A 19277-nucleotide genomic window follows, 5' to 3' on the forward strand; every position below is an offset into this window, starting at 1 on the left:
TAAAATTGAACTTTTACAACCAGATAGAAGAATTTAAAAGCAAGCGAGGAAAAAGGAAAAGTAAAAAAACAATGGAAAGAGATGACACCCTCAAGTCAGGTTTCCATCATTTAAGACTACATTTTCACTTGGTTCTACATTATACAAACCCTGTCATTACCAAGAAATCAAGCAAACTATTAACGTTAATTGACAAGACTAAGCTACTTTTTTTTCACGCAAATTATTTTCTTCAGCATAATTTTTTTTTTTTTTTTATTTAAATCAATTGCAGAAAGATAATTTGAAAATTTTATTTGCTTTAATCTAGATACAGTGTGTGAGAATCAGAATCAACTAAGAACCCAATTTTATACTGTGCATACCCGTAGTCTCATGACATGGGACTTTCAACCCAAAAATTGGTAGAGTACGATCCCACTAACTGGCTTCGCATAAATGTCTCTAAGATTCTTCTCAATTGATTCGATACCTTCTCAGCTAAAACAATTCTTAATCATCAATTCAACCAAGAGACAGAACCGTTATAGAACATGTAAACTGTTTCCATGTAAAAAGACTGATGATCAAGGCAACCGACATATTTTACTTAGTTGATAATCCTTCACATGAGTTGGCTCGCGCTAGCTCACAAAGTCTGTAATGATTCAATCTATCAGATGATTTGATGATTAGCCTCAATCATTTAGCTGCTGAGATTGCCAACTATCTAGCAAGAAAAAATTTTTACGGATCACTGATGTGTCAAGAGACAATACGTGCAAAACTGCCATTCTTGAGCTGCGAAACATCATCATATCACTACAATGATCATATAGAGAGGCAGCATAATTTGATAAAAAAACTATCACACAAGTGAAAATGAGAGAATAGTATCATCATACTCTGCTCATTTACCACGTGCACAGAAGTACACGGTTTTCTAGACTTTTGAGGGAAGCGAAACAATGAACACGTGCTATGCTCTCACCATGGTAAAGCAGTTCCAGGCCATTACTTAGGAATTTGACCAGCAGGTAGTAAGGCATGTCCAGCTAAAACTCCTCTTAGAAGCCAAGAAGTCTACAATGAGGCACAAGAAGTTTCAGATTTTTGGCTTTTTTGAGTACTTAAGATGCAGATGAATGATTTGTGCCATGTTGGTTAGAAAAGTGAAATGTTACTGCCAGCTACAGTTTTCCATGAAGAACATGGCCTGGCAGGTATAAGATAGTACCACACAGGTTAAAACTTGTCCTGCTGGCAGGAATTATGCACATGCAGATCTGCAAAGATTAAGGTAGGAAATCATCCCTGACAAAATGCTTTATGGTTATCATTGAGTTTCTCACCCAGTTAAGGGAGAAAACTCAGCTCCTTTTCTTGCTAGATCGTTTTTGGCCAAGCCTTTTCAGCACTCCCTTGCGTTTTCTCCTGAATTAAGGCCAGCAAAAAAAAAAGTCTTAAATTGCGAAGAAGATTATTCTTGAATTTTATCCACATTGCTGAATCTTAGACAGCTGTACCAGAAATAAGCATTACCTACTACCGACGCCAAAAACACCCTTCATCAAGGAGCTCATGTCCACAGAGCGTTCTTGCATGATCTTATCATGGTACACCTTGCTCCCAATCTCACATAACTGTTCCTCCACTTCTTCCAGTGTCTGATCCACAGTGAGCTGCAGCTCCCCCTTCCTGATGACAGTTATGCCGAAACCATTTGCTTTGGCTTCTCTGAAAGCATCCTAAAGGATTATGAACAGTTAAGAAACAGAAGAGAAATTGAGAATCAAATATGAACACCTTATCTATACAACCGAGGAAATAGTTAAGAGACCTCACAGAGAGAAATTAGACTGAGTTGTCAGAGACAACAAAAGTAAAGGTTCTATCTGGTTCAGTTCTCATCCATTTTCTACCATATTCCTTATTTTGATAATTAGACAATGAAAATCCTTTCCACTCCCACTACATTTCAACAACTTTTCAATTCCCATTAAAAATTAACCCTCTAGAAATTCAAGATGACAGTCGACCGTAAATTTTGATGTAAACCTATCCAAAATAATTTAGTAAATAAGTGTAAGGATAAGATAGGAATTGAATAGGGATTGCCGAACAGGCATAATTATCCTGGAAATTAACCATCTAGAAATTCAAGATGAGAGCAGCCATAGACTCCGATGAAATCTTACCTATCCAAAATAATTTAGTAATTCATCAAAAAAATAATAATAATTTAGTAATTAAGTGAAAAGATAAGGTGGGAATTGAATAAGGATCAAACCAAACAGGCATGATTATCCTGAAAATTGACCCTCTAGACATTCTAGATGAGAGTTGGAACATAAAATTTTGATGCAACAGAATAAGATGGGAATTGAATGAGAATTAAACCAAACGGGCATAATTATCCTGAAAATTAATCAGTAGAAATTCAATATGCTAGTGGAACAAAAAATTTTGAAGGTTTGAAGAATGGAAAATTCTCTTATACTTGTCTTAATTTCATTCTTGGTGGTGCTACAATTTATAGAAAATAAGGCAACAAAAATAACAACTTCCTAACAAATCTTCCTAAAAAATTTTATGGGGAGAAGGAATTGCAGAAATGGTTATAACCATTCTGAGATTCTCTCCACCAGGCAAAACAGAAAAGAAATTAATTTATTTTTCTATATTTTTTACACTCCCCCTCAATCTAGTTTACATAGATGTTAAGTAAACCTAGATTAGATACAATGTTATCAAAGGTTTCTCTTGGTAGAGTTTTTGTTAAGATGTCCGCAACCTGTTGACTTGTTGAGATATGCATAAGGGTTATAGTTCCATCTTCTAATTTTTACTTGATAAAGTGTCGATCGATTTCTACATGCTTGGTTCAGTCATGATGAACTGGATTATTGGCCATGTTAATGGTTGATTGGTTATCATACCAAACTTTCATAGAGGTACCATCATAAACTTTCAGTTCTACAAGTATCATTTTCAACCACACTACTTCACATATTCCATGAGCAAGTGCTCGGAATTAAGACTTTACACTGCAACGAGATACAACAGACTGCTTTTTACTGCGCCAAGTTACTATATTGCCCCAGACATGGGTACAGTATCCTGATGTAGATCTTCAGTCAGCTACTAATCCTGCCCAATCAGCATCAGTGAAGATTCCAATATCCATTTTTCTTATTTTCTGAAAGAACAATCCTTGACCTGAAGTCATCTTTAAGTACCTCAAAATTTGATATACATTCGTTATGTGCTTTTTAGTTGGTTGATTCATGAATTGACTCACTGTATTAACTGCAAAACTGACGTCAGGTTTGGTGTGTGCTAAATAGATGAGTTTGCCCACCAGTCTTTGGTACCTTTCTTTATCAACCTTCTTATCACTGATGTTGAATCCAAGTTTTACGGTCGGATCCATAGATGTGTCAGCAGGTTTACTTCCGAGCATTCCGGTCTCTTTCAGGAGATCAAGAACATATTTCGTTGTGATACTAAAATTCCCCTTTTTGACCAGGCTATTTCTATACCAAGAAAGTATTTCATTATTTCAAAATCTTTAATTTCAAACTCTTTAGTTAGGAATTCTTTAAGTCTCTGAATTTCCTCAATGTAATCTCCTGCCAAAATAATGTCATCTACATAGACAATCAAGATAGTTTTTTTACCTAAGATGCAATGTTTAACAAAAAGTGTATGATCTGATTAGCATTGCCCATACCCTTCTTGTTTTACTGCTTTTGTGAACCTGTCAAACCAAGCTCTTGAAGATTGCTTCAGACCATATAATGACTTTTTGAGCTTGTACACTTTTTGAGGATCATTAGTTAGTTCAAACCCTGGTGGGATATCCATGTATACTTCTTCTAGGTCACCATTCAGAAACGTATTCTTTACATCTAGCTGACATAGTGACCAATCAAGATTAGAAGCAAGTGACAGTAATACGCGGATTGTATTATGCTTGGCTACTTCTAGCAAATATTTCTTGATAGTCTATCCCATAAGACTGAGTAAAGCTTTTTGCTACTGGGCGAGCCTTGTATCGATTTATACTCCCATCAGGATTGTATTTTGTTGTAAAGACCCACTTGCATCCAACCCGACGTTTTTCTGTGGGCAGATCAATTAACTCCCATGTCTCATTTTTCTCAAGTGTTCTAATCTCTTCTTGGATGACAGCTTTCCATTCTAGTATTTCCAGAGCTTCATGAATAGACTTTGGCTCTGGTGAATTACTGTCTAGCCTGCACACAAAGGCATGATGTTTTGAAGACAACTTACCAAATGAGATATAGTCCTGTATCGGATGTTTGGTGCATGTTCGAGTCCCTTTTCTCAAAACTATAGGCAATTCATTGTCAATATTATTAGCAGGGATAAATGTCTCATTACCTGTAAATTTCTGAGTACCTGGAACCGAAACAGATTCATGGCAAGGCTTGTCTGATTCAAGTGTTTTCCCTCCTTGGTTTTTGTTCCTTCTATTGTAGACACGTAATTCATTATTTGCAGGAATTGTGTTTTATGTTCCTGACATTAGCTCAGGTTTTTTCTGTGTAGTTTTTGGTGAAGTATTGGTGATAGGTTCAGGTTCCAAAAGGGATGAATAGAGAGGAGGTATTCTAACATCCCATAATTGATATTTCTGAGTAAAATTCCCCCCCTGAAATATCAGTTGTGGGATAAAATGGTTGATTTTCAAAAATTATAACATTCATGGTGTTATAGAATCGACGTGTACCCGAAACTAAACACTTATATCCTATCTAATAGGCAGAGTAACCAACAAAATGCGTTTTACAGCCCGTGGATCAAATTTTCCTCGAAGATGTGAATGAATATGAACATATGCAGAACACCTAAAAACTGAGTGGTAGGCTATGTAGGATATGGGATTCAGGAAAGGTTTCTGAGAGTAATTTATATGGTGACTGAAAATTGAGAATAGGGGAAGGCATCTGATTTATCAAGTAAGTGACAGTGAGTATAGCCTCTCCCCAAAGAAATTTTGAAACGTGAGTGGTAAACATGATTGAGCGGGCAACCTCCAGGATGTGTCGGTTTTTCCTTTCAACTATACTATTTTGTTGTGGGGGTATGGGCACACGAGCTTTGGTGAATAATGCCATGATCAGTGAAATATTTTCCAAAAGAGGTTTCGAAATATTCACATGCATTATCGGATTTTAAAACTTGAATATTTGTATGAAATTGTGTTTGGATCATACTATTGAATTTTTTGAAAATAGGTCAAATCTCAGATTTTTTTCTCATATGGAATATTCAAGTAATTCTTGTATGATTATCAATAAAGGATGTAAACCATCTAGTTCCGGTAATGTTAATGACTCGGGAAGGTCCCCATACATCGCTATGAATTAATGCGAATAGTTTAAAAGATTTATATGGTAAACTAAGAAAAGAATTGCGAATGTGTTTTGAAAATTGACATATTTCACATTGAAATGAAACAGGATTTTTACTTTTAAATGGTGAAGGAAACAACTTTGTTAAATAAACGAAATTTGGGTGCCCTAATTGATAATGCTATAACACGATATTTTAGTCATTATCTGAATGACTTGTAGAAACAAAATTTGCACATACTGTATTTTGAGTTTGTCCCCTAAAAGTGTCTACTTGAAGAAGGTATAGTTCTGAAATCATCCTAGCATTACCAATCATCCCCCGTGTCCAAGTCCTAAAATTCACACAAATTAGAGACAAATTTAGTAACACATTTCTGCTCTCCAAAAAGCTTGCTCACTGATAACAAATTACAATCTAATTTTAGCACATAAAAGACAAAATGAAGTGTCAAATTTGGAGATAAAATTACAGAGCCACATCCAGCCACTTTGGAGACAGACCCATCAGCAATTTTAATCAAAATATTTTCTTCAGATGTGCTGTAATTTTGGAGCAGTGACACATCTCCAGTCATATGATCCGACGCTTCAGAATCAACCACCCAAACCTGCTTTACTGAACACACAAATAAATCATGAATTTTACCTTTGTGTGCCACTAATGCGTTGATGGGAGGTTGATAATTTTTCTGGGTCAAAATTTTCTGAAGTGCTTCCAACTACTCGGGGCTAAAGGGGCTACTCTCCACAGAACTCAGAGAGGCTTCTCCAGCGAATGCATGACTGCCATGGTGGTCGATTTCTGGTCTGGGCGACTTTCGGTCGATTGGTTTTCCATGTAATTTCCAGCATTTGTCGCGGACATGGCCAGGCTTTTTCCAGTGGTCGCACCAAGACTGACTTTTCTTCCCTCTCAGGTCCTGAGTTCTTGTCGAGAATGCGGAAGCATTTTCGATAGATTGAGTTAGTTGTGCATCACCCATCATCACTCTTCTTCGGCTTTCTTCTCGTCGAATCTCAGAGAAGACTTCGCGGATGCTAGGTAATGGTTTGATGCTAAGCACCCGCCCTCGGACTTCATCAAGGTTGCTGTTCAAACCCAGCAGCAATTTGAAAATATGTTTCTCCTCCACAAATGACCGGAAATTTCTGACGTTCTCGGGACAGTTCCATCTCCTTTCTTGGAAGACGACCAGTTGCTGCCAGCTACGAGATAGAAGACTATAATACTGAGTTACATTTAACTCACCTTGTCTCAGTTCATGAAGGGTGGACTCGATTTCGAAGATACCTGATGTATTTTCCTTACTAGAGTAGAGTTCCCGAGCTGTCTCCCAAATTTCCTGCGCAATCTCGTAGAGAAGGAAATTTTCTGCGATGTCGGGCGTCATCGAGCTTACGAGCCACGACATCACCATACTGTTGTCAATCTTCCATATTCGAGCATTCGAATCATTCGCCGGTGGAGGTAAGAGTTCACCAGTGAGATACTCTTCGCGACCTTTGCCTCAAATGAATAGTAATATTGACGATGACACACTAAAGGTAATTGCTACCATTCAGCTTATGCCTAGTGAGGAGTGATGAGGATGGTTCAACCAAGCCATGGTTGGTAGAAGAAGGATGGTAAGAGCCCGATGAAATTTCTAGTGGAGAAGATGGTAGTTCTCCCGAGGCCATTTTTGGCTGCAGCTCAATCGGGATGATTCTACTGGATCAGAGTCGCTCTGATACCATGAAGGTTTGAAGAATGAAAAATTCTCTTCTACTTGTCTTAATTTCATTCTTGGTGGTGCTACAATTTATAGAAAATAATGCAACAAAAATAACAACTTCCTAACAAATCTTCCTAACAAATTTTATGGGAAGAAAGAATTGCATAAATGGTTATAACCATTTTGAGATTCTCTCCACTAGGCAAAACAGAAAAGAAACTAATTTATTTTCCTGTATTTTCTACAAGTTTGATGCAATCTTACCTGTCCAGAATAATTTAGTAATTAAATGTAAGGATAAGATAGGAATTGAATAAGGATTAAACCAAACAAGCATGACTGTCCTGAAAATTAACCTTCTAGAAATTCAAGATAAGAGTGGAACATAAATTCTGATGCAACCTTACATATCCAAACTAATTTAATAATTATGTGCAAAATAAAATAAGAATTGAAATGAGGATTAAACTGAACTCGCATAATTATTCTTATGTTGGGCCCCAGCCAGGAGCAAACTTGCACCAATGAAGCTTAATTAGATCATGATAATTATAATATTCTTTCATAGAAGACAAGTTGATATTCAAGAAAAGAGAGCCATATATCAAATGATATGATACGGATTCATATGTTCGGAGGAAACAGTTGGTTATCTGATCTAATAATAAAAAGATGGATTGTGCATGATCCATTGTGCATGTCCTTCATGAGCTCCTAACCAGATTAGTTTATATTTAGCCCAAAGCAAAAGAAAAAACTGAAATGTTTACCTTAGGTGGCCGCGGAACAATAAATGCATTTCCATTTCCAAGCATGTCCAAATGAGCCTGAATTATGTGGCAAAGATTTTTGCAGTCCACAGAATCTTGAAAAGCAATCACATGATGTGGTTTTGGTTCTAGCTCAAGATCTGCAGCCATCTCCAATGCATAAAAGCCTATTCGCTGTTGCCCCTTCTGAATTGTATATAATTCGATGCACTGAAAGATAAAAGATTTTTCTCTTCTTATCATGAGTTGAATATTCTGAAGATACTTGCGAATCTATTTCTATTATAGGAATCAAGATGCCCTATGAAATAAACAAAGCAGAAAATACACTGTTGAGATTCACACGCTTACCAGTACATGTGGAAGATCTAACCACCATAGATAATCTTCTTCCTTCTCTTCCACATATTCACGGTATTTGCTCACTACAGCTTGTGATCCAAACAACTCCATTTCTCTTTTGAGTTTGTTGAGTTTCTTTTCCATGAATTTCTTATTCTTTTCAGGTAGTTTGGTCATCAGGTCGGCTGCTTCTTGTATTTCTTCTTCAGTGATCCATCGATCTAAATCCTTGCCTATATCCTTCATAATGGATTTAACTTCTGGGTCAGTCTCTGCATTATATGATTCCAAGAACCCTTGGGACCATTTCTTTGTATGTTGCCAATACTCCTTTCCAGATTTTTTGCCAGATCTGATAGAACCATCACTGCCTTCTATAACTGTCTTTACCTTTTTCATATTCTTATCATGTATGTTTTTCTTCAAATCATCATCTACCGAAGAACTGGCAACATTCTGATCAGCTGGGGACTCTGCTGACTTTTGAAACAATGCTTGCTCATCCTTCTTCACTGAGAATGATGCAGTAGCTTCCTCCAAAGAATATGCCTTTTGTTGTTCTTGGTAGTTATCGAGAAATTGCAAGTTCTTCTCTAATGTAGGCTCTTTCCAGCGTGGAACGATTTTTTCTGGTGGATCATACACACTGATACCATCTAGAGAAAGAGCAGAAGATCATTAAAGACAGTGGCTCTTTAATACCTAAACTGATTAACAAGGAAAAAATAACCAAAATGACTACAATTACCTGCATAGTTGGAGCCAATCTATTTAACAGTTACAGTAAAATGTTCTTTTATCCACAAACTTGTAATAAGAGAAACAAACTTGAGGAATAACAGTGAAGCCATACCGATCGATTACACCGTGAACATATTACCAAGATCACTCAACCCTTCTGCAATCAAATTTTTCAAACTAGTTTGTGGTATGGCTTCACTTAGATTGATTTTGTTTCTCGATCCTGATTTCTAAAATTAGGAGAAGGATCGGGCCTAAATTGATAGAGTGTTCCAAAGATAGTTAGCAGAAAAGGTACAGAAAAGGAGACTAAAAAGTTATATCCTGACAAACTTTCCATCAAAATTTAGATTAGTTATGTTCTAACACACTTTCTACCAAGATTGAGATTAGTTAAAATAAGATGGAAGAAGTAGGTGTCTAAATGAGGAGCAAGAGTCCATAAACAACATTTTTTTAAAACTTAAAATCTATTGATAATCTTATTTAGATCCCATAATACATTAACTTCACTCTTTAAGAATCTCTAACATGAGCAATAATGTTCTTGTTGTGGCTACAAGAAGGATTAGAATCCTAAATCTCTTCCCATAAAAAAAAGAACCAATGGGCCAGAATTTGCTATCCAGCTATCACTTACTACCCAATAATGAACCTAAGAAGTGGTCCAATGGAACTTCAATCCAAAATAATGTAACGACTAAACCTATCCCCCTTTAACCTAAATTTAGCATCTATAGTATTTTGTACCAGTACCCCATACAACAATCCGAACATACAACATTTTAGTTAATCTATGTTGTGAAGATGTAATTTTTCAATACATGAAAACTCACAAAATTTGTTTTTTCTTCAGGAAAACAACTAAGGGAACAAAAGAGACGTAGATACGATTGATTACCTGCTCCATAATCAAGATTTTCTATGTTGGAATGGAGCCATTCATGCAAGTGTGACAGCTTTTGATTTTCTTTGTCAACTTTTTTATCCAGACCTCGGAAGAATGTATGTTTATCCTCAGTGTCGATTAAATAAAATGGATCCCGGCCGGCTAGCTCATTTTCTCGTACTTGGAAAACAATATCTCTAAGTTTATCATCTTTCATCCAGTCAAGTTCATTTTCATCTTCATTAGAACCAAGCTGCGACATCAAAGTGTCTATACTCGACTCCGGACCTACTTTTTCTCTTGCAAGCATATAATTATCTCTAAATCCAATTGCCATCTTCTTCACAATGGGCTCAACTTCATGGAAATTTTTCTCCAACCAATTTTCTGTATTTACTGGCGATTCTTTTACGTCATTGATCCCTGTTCTTTCACAGTTTGATGATAGGACCCCTTGAGAAATACCCACTTCATGGCCATTAGCATCTTCAGAATCAAATTTCTTAGATATGGACTCTTTAATCTTCTCACAAGCATCTGGAGCAGATCCAGATTCTGACGTCCACTGGTGAATGAGAGGTTCTAATACTCTGTTAATATCATCTGGATCCTGTCTTGTATTTGCACACAATTCTCTATCACCATGAGAGTTTAAAAAGCTAGCACTTTTCTCTGCAGTCTTCACCAGTGGTTCTAGATTAAGCTCTTCTGACTCACGTTCTCTTGAGAGGAACTCCCTGGCTTCTTTTACTGACCGTATGACTCTTGGTTTTGTTCCAAAAGGACCATCTTTTTTCATACATGATTTACCACCAGAAATGTCAGAAGATTGAATGACTTCTTCAGTGACCATTAAGTGCTGCATATTCTCACGAAGTTTTAAGTCTTGTGATGTGTTTTGCATGTTTTCTGAAACTTCTATTTTTGAAGAACTAGAAGCTTGCACAGCTGCATTCTCTACAGAAACAACTGACTCAGGAAAATCAGTCTTGGCACTTTCTATAGACACATCAGTTTCACAGTTATTCCTACTTGGGACGCTACTGATAAAACTCATATCATTTTTTAGTTTTTCGATCACTTCCATCTCATTATACATTTCTTCATTTCCAGGCTGCTTTTCTTTTTCATCCTTACCTTCCAGACATTGTTCACTACCTTCAATCTCCCGAGCTTGCTTCGCCATTTCTCTAACCTCCTTAATTTTATCATCAATATCAATAGAGTCAACATTATGAGTACTAGAAGAGTCCAAGAGAGCTACTTTATCCTTGGAAGCTGTTGCATTCAATATATTAGTTAAAAGTTTTTGCTTATCCAGCTCAGGTTTCCGAATTGATACCGCTGGCAATTCTGAAGCCTCTTTAACAACTTCTATACAACCCTTCTCCAACAACTCCTTCTCGCTTCTAGACTTTATCTTTCTTCTCATCATTTCCTTGTCCAATTCTGTCAAGTGCACCTCCTTGTTCCCAAAAGTGAATACTTTTTTCACCACCAAAAGCACAATGAAACCATAGAATATATTTCTCCCAGCCCAGGATAATTTAGGAACAAAATCGGGACGAAGAATCACACTGCGGATCCTGTTAGCTAAACCAGACTCTCCATTCAAGAGAACAAATTTTGCCACAGAACTATTCTCTGAAATTTCACTTTTCCCTGTCTCTACCTCTTTAGCTAATGACTTCGCATGCAAAATTTTTGAATGTACATCTGTCAAGTCCTCAAATTTCCCTTTATCAACCCGGCTTCTTCTCAAAATTTCATCTTCATTGACCTCGACCCTCTCCACATTACCATTCAAATCTTTGAATACTGTAAAAATTGGACCAGAACCTATACCCCAATACCCAGTATCTTTCTTGTACCGATTTAGCCAATCTTCCATCTCAATCACCAAAGGAGACTCACCTAAACTTTTCAGTTTTAGTTCCTTATCGCTGCACTCAACTAAATCACCCGTATCAACAAACCCAGAATTTAAAAAGTTATCTTTAACATTAACGTCACTTTGATTTTCTTGAAAATTCCATTTATCATCAAAACTACGAAGTGGGTCTCCAAAATCAGAAGCCGGGTCTAGAGCAATCAGATTTTGACGCACCTTCTGATTATGAAGAAGCTTTTTCCTTAGTGAATTTCGACGACTGGGAGGACGACCAAAGTGAGCTGAAATGCGAAATCTGGAAGCATGTAAGAGGAAACAGCAAGGGAATGAGAGGATTTTGCTGTATTTCGAGACAGGCTTTTGAAATCTACGAGAGATTTTATTGTTGCAAGTTTTAACGGGAATTTTGGGAGTGAGAGCCGAGAAAACTATAGTGCCGTTATGGAAAGGACGATTGAAAACCTCCATGAATCGGGATTAAGTTTATATTAAAAACAATACATTAGAGCAGGAAGGGTTTTAAGTAGCGATAGGTAAACCTAAACCCCTCTGGTTCCTCAACTTAGCTTATAGATAGTGTCAGTAAGTTGGTGTGGCTGTGTTGCACCAGAACGGCGTCGTGTATCGACAATTGAAACGCACCCAATTTGGCAATGCATCATTAATGAAAATCTCGAAATTTCCCCCATAACCTGTTTGTGAGTAGGAATGTGCAAATTCCAGTTCGGACTGATCGGTTCGTTCGGACCAAATTTGGTTCGGTTTAATTTTCGTCCATGGGCAAGTGCATGGAAATCAAATCTAAACCGGTTCCGTTCAGGTCCGCACCAGTAAGGAAATGAAAAACCCTAACCTAATTGTTCCAAATCGGCTCATCTCCTATCTAATCGATGTCATTGGCGACTCTCTGCTCCAACCTCCATCTCTAACGCCTCAAGCAAAAGGCCGTCCGGCCCTCATCTCCTCACTCCTCTCCTAATGCGTTAAGCGATCAAGCTCTCCTTGCCGACTGTTACTTGCCCCTCAATTCCTCGTTTTCCACTCCTCACGCTCACGTTCAAGCCTGAGCGCCAATCGACGTTGTCTGCTACTCGGCCACGTTCAAGCCTCAGCTCCAGCGCCTCAGGTGGTTAGCTCCAGCAGTACCTCTCCCTCGTCAACCCTCACTCTCCAACTTCGGCAGTGTCTTAAATCGATCCTCACTCGTCAGCTCTCACTCTTATGAGTTGCTCCTTAGTCTCACTCGTCGGCCCTTAATCAGCCAAGCCTCAGATACGTATAAATTATTTATGATTTGAATTAATGTTTTAAATATAAATAAATGAGAATCCATCCGGTCTGAACCGACATTGGATCGAAAAATCTCGATATAGACCGGACCGGACAAAAGCTAGTACCGGGCCGCCTTCAATCCGACGGAGATTTTTCAGTTCCCAGTCTAGTCCATTCCGGTCCGGTCTTGGACATACACTAGTTTCTAGCAGACATTACTTGAGTTTTTTTTTTTTTTTTTTTTTTTCTATTTGTTTAAATATATTAACTAATGTAATCACATTAAGTATGTTTTTGTTTTTAAATTTTTTAAATCAATTATATAAATGAAAAATTATAATAAAAATTATATTTATTAATTATTTCATATTTTATGTTACTATTATCGTATAGATGCATTGATTAATAATAATATATTTGAATACATGTTAGAAATATAAATTAAAATATTATTCATTATACTAATTAATAAACATGGGATAATAAAAATAATTTTATTAATTCAATATATATGTGTATTAAATTGGCACAAAAGATAACTAAATTAGTTATATAACATTAGTTTATTTATATTAATTGAATCATTTTAATTTTTTAAAAGGATTAAATCATATTAGTTAAACATAATTTGAGGTAAGTCAATTTAAAAAATTAACGAATAATATACAACATAAACTAAGTTAAATTAATTTAATATATTACTTAAATGTAATAAAATATACAATATATAATTAAACAAATTAAATTAGTAAAAAATACGTGCATCTAATTAATTAATTGTACAAATAATTAACAGTGTTTAATGATGTTATTAATTATATATTACTTACATATTTATCTCAAAACAATTATATACTATTTACATCTTGGTTCTAAACAATATTTCAGTTTGAGCAAATATTATACGATAGGGAATTTGTATACCACTTGGTGCTAAGATCAGGAATACCTAACGGAGATTAATAAGCGCACAGATCAAATCGGTACTTGACCATCTTTCATGGCTAATCAAAAGTCAGTTCACTTCAAAGATAACAATTATTGTTTAAATCAAATCAAAATTTTAAGAATTTCGAGCATTAAAATTTGAAACCATATCTAATATCCTTCAATTATAACCTGACCAAAAAATCAGATAAGGAAAAAAAAAATATTTACCCTATAATTAAAACGCAACCGAGCTTGCTCTCCTGTAGTCAGTTCAGAGAAACAACGTACTGTACAAGACCTTTAGATTACTACAGTAATTTACAGATGAAGGGAGCCCTTTTCTTGCGTTTGATACAACTGATAGTGCTGATCAACAGGCCAGCATATCATGTCTTGGTGCTTAATCAACACTTGCAAAACTTCTACCTGGACTGGGGAACAACCATTTACCATTGATTGGGGAAGGCTTCTCTATATTTTGTATGCTCATCTTGTGTCAGCTGCCTAGTTGTTGCATCTCTCACGCGAGTATTTAAGAGTCTTTGAGCGAGCCTATCTTTTGCTGTCACTTTCTTACGCAGCATGGATGCAAGAGTTACATTCTTGTTTCTAGCCCCCGGTTTCTCTCCACTTACTATCTCCAAATCATCTATAACTGCAGATCTTGAAGTTGAAGCCAATGCAGCATCGCAAAGAACTGCATCATTGTGTTCCCTGATTCTTGCAAGCTTTGCACGCTTAAGTGATTGTGCATCAGTTACCCTTTTCCTCATCTTCTCTTTATCGCTGTCCCTAACATTCTTTACAGCTTGTTTCACTAATTGCTCTGCTAAATCCGATCCAAAATCTAAAGGAGTCGCATCTACTGATGGATTCTGATTTATGGGTTTTCCCTTCTCATCCCGAGTTACTATGGGCCCATGAAATGGACATACTTTTAAATCTTTTCTCTGACAAAGTCCACCTTTTCTCAGAGGAGCACGGCACGGTTGAATTTCTACTTTCTCTTCTTGATAAAGGGTTGTGTGGAGATTCAGCTCTGCAATTTTATCAGCAGGAATAACAGCATCCTGATCCACCCTACCCCAGTGACTTTCGAGCTCCAAGCCTCTCTGATTAGCCAAAACCTCCCTGTTTGAACCCCAATTTTCTAGGTGAGAGCTCCAACTCAATACAGGAGCTTCAGCCAAAAGCTTTCCCCTGACTGAGTTCGAATCAGTTCTCCTGCCTCGTCTACCAACAGACTCATTGGACCTAGAAGTGCTGCAGCTCGGAGTTCTATCTTTTGGCTCATTAGAAGTTGGTGCCACAGAAAAATCTATTTGATGCTGATCAGGTGTGCTAGAAACCCCATCACTTGTTGATCCAATCTTACTCTCCTCCCAGAAGTCTTCTTCTGCATCTTCTTTACCCTGGTTTATAGCTGCAAGAGAACAGCCTGATTCTTCACACTTCTTCTTTACTGCCAGGATATTGTTTCTGATATCAATGAAGTCCTTCAGTGTGGAATCTCTGAATCTGTTGTCTGATAATTCAACCCTAATCAGAACTGAGATCCATTCCTGAACTGAAACCAACTGCTTTGTCACCAAAAGCTTGTACTGCTCCCTCAGTGCATCAAAAACCACTTTATTTTCACTGTTCTCTCGAACCTTCTCTGCCTCTTTTAGTGATTCAAGACGAATTTGCGTTAAAGCAGAAGAACGAAATTCCTCAAAATTATCATCATCATCTAAGGGAACAATTGGCAAGCTCTCCTCTTTACTCTTTACAATATCCAAACACACTGCAATCTCATCTATTGTTGACTGTATCTCCTCCTTTATCGAAGAAAGATTTTCCCTTAGCAGTTCACATTTTTTCTGTAAAATCTCTTTGGTCCTCATCTCCCTTTCCCTCCTCTCTTGTTGAACTCGAGCAGCGTTTGCCTGCAGATTGGGAAATTGGTAACGAAGCGTGTTCTTAAGATAGTCAACACCTAATCTAAGCTGCCTGTAATAAATCCCAAATGAGGCATTCCACTTCTCCAAGAACTCAATAGCCTTTGAACGTAAAAGGGTCGCAACAGCAGGTGGAGCAGGAAGAGGCAGATTTCTTCTAAATCCAACACTTAAACTTAATAGTTGATCCAGGTTCTCAACTAGAAGGGTTCTGAAGAGCTTTGATCTCATGAAAAGTTCATCGATTATGAGAAGTGTGAGATACCGAACCTGCAAAACATGTCCCAGACTCAAATTTCTCATACAAGAAATGCTTCCTTCTTCCCCTCTACTGGCAAACCGATAAACAAACACCAGAATTTTACAAGGGAAACAGTTAAAGCAACAAATGAAGTACAACTCTATAGAGAAGATACACCAAAAAAACCTTGATCCATTAATTGTCAGAATGAATAATACTAACCCTCTTATCAATAAAAAAAGAAGAAAGAGAGAATGAACTACAATAAGGCTACTCAGAACAAATCCAGAATTTTGTAATATTCATTTGAAAAAGTAAACATAGTTTACTTTAAGATGATGTAAATTTTATTAGAAGATGATAAAAATTTACCATAAGATCTCATATAGAATTGAGACAATTACATTTAAAACGTAATAAACTTTAATGGAATTTAAAGTACATTGCTGCAATTTCAAGTGAAATTTACTGGCATTTAGAACATATTGTTCCGTGTACCTGTGAAATTATACATTAAATTAAATTTTATCATTTTTGAGAAAATTTTCACAATCTTCTACTTGCTCTAAGTTTGTGATCTCCATAAATTTCTTTCTTTTGTTCAAACACTGCTTAAACCTTTCCAAGCCTTCGTCAAGAAACAAAGAACCAGGCTTTTCTTTCATCTCAGACCAGCAAGCTTTCCTTTACTTCAGACCAGCACTTAATTGCCATTGAATTTACCAGAAAAGGTTCCACAAATTACGAAATTCAATGAGCAAAAAAGTTAACGAAACAAATTTAGACCAATCAAATAGCAATTGACAAGGAATTTTTAAAATATAAAGACTAGAAAAGCTCGATATGATGCTTGAAATTAAAGACAAAGCCTTATGAATCTCACTACGTATGTCGGCATCAAAAATTAAGGAAGTAAACATAGATAAACCAGCGGAATAAAAAGTTGAAAAACAAAAAAGAAGCGAAATTATGAAGTGAGCACGTATAGAATTAGAACCTGAGAGTGGTCCCGTTTCATAAGGTCCATTAGGGTTTGGGTAGCGAGTCGGAGCTCAGAATCAGAATACCGGACCACCGACTTTATTGCTTTAAGTAAGCGAGGATCCAGCTCGCGCGCCGTTGAGTTGGTTGCCTTCTCGATCAAAGCCGTGGCTTTCGCTCTCTCTTCCCCTCTTTCTTCTTCCATCTCGCGATCTACCAATCCAAAGCCCAGAAGAGATTTTCTCTTTTTTCCAAGAAAAAAAAAAAAAAATCAATGCTCCTACTTATTTATTTATTCGTGGATAACTTCCATTATTTTATCTTGCTGCTGTCGCAATTCGCAGCGTCTGAGCCGGAGCACGCCAAAATAATCAACAGATCATTGAGTCGGTTTGCTTATACAGTTTGTATATGAAAATTGGACCCGTTCAAATTATACGTAGTCCATGACACATGTTGGGTTCGGATTTGTTCAGAAGAAATATTATTGGTAGATAAAATGTATTTGAATGTGTCCAATTTTTCTTTTCAGAAAAATAAAATTGTCCCAACTCAAATCTTTTATTTTTAGTAATTGGGCAACCAAAATTTTTATTATGTTTAATGCAATGTTTTCTTATTGTATTCAATTAATAGTATAAAATTTGGTTTCATGTAACATATCATCAGTGACATTAAAATCATAGAGCACACAACATAATTTTTTTTTAATAAAAAAGTGTAAGCATACTAAAGAAAAAACTATCCAAAACTAGCAGAACAATGAAATTTATAGTTAATTCTAAAAAAATCTAAAAAGAACTAAGTGTTATTTGTATTTCCTTCATTATTTTACTATTTAATTGTATAAAACTGTTTAAGGTTTAGTGAAGTTTGTTTATCTTAATTAAACATTTATAAAAAAAATAAAGATGGTATGCACAAATGATAACAACTTAAAGTGCTTGTGGTCAATTCTACTTATGTATGTGTAATGTGAGTAATAATGTAACGCCATGTAATGATATAAAACAATTTAAAGTAAAAAAGACATAGAAGAAAATGCAAACTCTTTTATAAAAATTCAACAATACTATTGTGTCTACATCATTTTTCTTAAGTCAACCAAATTTTCATTACTTTCTCCAAAGTATTATAACAAACTAGTTGATTATCGTACCTAACTCACCAATCACTTGTGCTCCATTAAACACTATAACTTATTTATCAAGGTATTAAGTACACTTACGACTCGTGTTCTATTGAATACTATAATTTATCTAATAAGATCTCAAGTTCACTTACTACTCATACTCTATTGAATACTATACTTTATCTATCAAAGTGTCAAGTTCACTTTCCACATGTCTTCCTTATAACAATACAGCTTATTTACTAAGGTGCCAAGGTTCACATTTCTCTTATATTCGATTGACACAAAATTTTCTAAAGTTTTGCACATACATGTCTTACAATATTCCAAAAAATAAAGATATTTTTTATTAAAGAGATTGTAGTTATCTATCCCCAAAAGTAAATATATAAATGAACAATTCATTTAGTAGCTCGATCAAGCCTCAAAAGAACAAACAAGATTTTACCTTCTTCAATTATATATTTATACTTAATGTCCCTCTTTTTTTTTTGAATATGTTGGAGACATTATTTATGAGTAAAAATATCAAAAAAGCTATTAGAGACACTTTGACATCGATTGGACTTCCAAAAAAGTGTTACAGAATGTTTTTCAAAATATGTAAAAATTATGCATGATGTGTTTTAAAACACTAACAATTTAATATTAAAATGACAGTTACTTTTGAAAAAATTGTTTTGACTCAATACCGTCTTCCTAACAATATATTATTTTTTTCTAACATTTCCTTTTATATATATATATATATATATTTTTTACACTCTTAACTTTTAAAATAATATTTTAACTTAATAACTTATGTGATTCATAATAAGATATAACCCAAATACATGATCAATCATAAATAACGTTAAAAACATATTTTTTTACATGTGTTTTAAGTTGTATTATGTTGAATCATTTCTCAAGTTATTTCAATTTCGGAAGGCGATATCCTTTAAGCATATAGAGGTGATTTTTCAAATCACATATGCTCTCGTATATGTGTATATATATATATATATAATCATAAATTTTTTATTTTTGAAATTCTTCTGATGTATAAATCTTATCTCAAAATAATTTTT

At 35.6% G+C, this 19277-nt stretch overlaps 3 protein-coding genes across 10 annotated transcripts; all 3 read right to left on the reverse strand.

Moving 5' to 3' along the window:
• Positions 1–268: 268 nt before the first annotated feature.
• LOC110810988 (uncharacterized) lies at positions 269–12982 on the reverse strand. 8 transcript variants are annotated; one of them, XM_022037328.2, is made up of 7 exons: positions 9833–12982; positions 8200–8846; positions 7849–8058; positions 1522–1727; positions 1332–1413; positions 971–1062; positions 269–705 (listed from the first exon to the last, which is right to left on the reverse strand). In XM_022037328.2, the coding sequence occupies exons 1-5, from the start codon at positions 12177–12179 to the stop codon at positions 1350–1352; spliced, it is 3474 nt and encodes a 1157-aa protein (XP_021893020.1). In that variant the 5' UTR covers positions 12180–12982; the 3' UTR covers positions 269–705; positions 971–1062; positions 1332–1349. The 8 variants fall into 8 exon arrangements, with proteins under 8 accessions (XP_021893020.1, XP_021893018.1, XP_021893017.1 ...); XM_022037326.2 differs by having other exon boundaries at positions 269–709; XM_022037325.2 differs by having other exon boundaries at positions 269–780.
• LOC148253727 (uncharacterized) lies at positions 1736–7840 on the reverse strand. The gene has a single exon (XM_088219905.1). The coding sequence runs from the start codon at positions 6779–6781 to the stop codon at positions 6083–6085; it is 699 nt and encodes a 232-aa protein (XP_088076031.1). The 5' UTR covers positions 6782–7840; the 3' UTR covers positions 1736–6082.
• Positions 12983–14123: 1141 nt separating the features above from the next.
• Positions 14124–17475, reverse strand: LOC110811036 (ENTH/VHS protein). Its single transcript, XM_022037390.2, has 2 exons — positions 17092–17475; positions 14124–16123 (listed from the first exon to the last, which is right to left on the reverse strand). Exons 1-2 carry the CDS (start codon positions 17278–17280, stop codon positions 14360–14362), a joined length of 1953 nt encoding a protein of 650 aa, XP_021893082.2. The 5' UTR covers positions 17281–17475; the 3' UTR covers positions 14124–14359.
• Between the last annotated feature and the right edge of the window lie 1802 nt (positions 17476–19277).

The sequence above is a fragment of the Carica papaya genome, chromosome 5 (assembly GCF_054855325.1).
Source record: "Carica papaya isolate Zhongbai chromosome 5, ASM5485532v1, whole genome shotgun sequence".
Classification (NCBI taxonomy): domain Eukaryota; kingdom Viridiplantae; phylum Streptophyta; class Magnoliopsida; order Brassicales; family Caricaceae; genus Carica; species Carica papaya.

Coding starts and splice junctions, on each gene's coding strand:
- LOC148253727 (XM_088219905.1), bottom strand. CDS start 6,781: ATGGTGATGTCGTGGCTCGTAAGCTCGATGACGCCCGACATCGCAGAA.
- LOC110810988 (XM_022037328.2), bottom strand. CDS start 12,179: ATGGAGGTTTTCAATCGTCCTTTCCATAACGGCACTATAGTTTTCTCG. Junction 8,847..9,832: donor AAATCTTGATTATGGAGCAG/GTAATCAATCGT, acceptor CTCTTTCTCTAG/ATGGTATCAGTGTGTATGAT. Junction 1,728..7,848: donor TTGTTCCGCGGCCACCTAAG/GTAAACATTTCA, acceptor ATAATCCTTTAG/GATGCTTTCAGAGAAGCCAA.
- LOC110811036 (XM_022037390.2), bottom strand. CDS start 17,280: ATGGAAGAAGAAAGAGGGGAAGAGAGAGCGAAAGCCACGGCTTTGATC. Junction 16,124..17,091: donor TGAAACGGGACCACTCTCAG/GTTCTAATTCTA, acceptor CATGTTTTGCAG/GTTCGGTATCTCACACTTCT.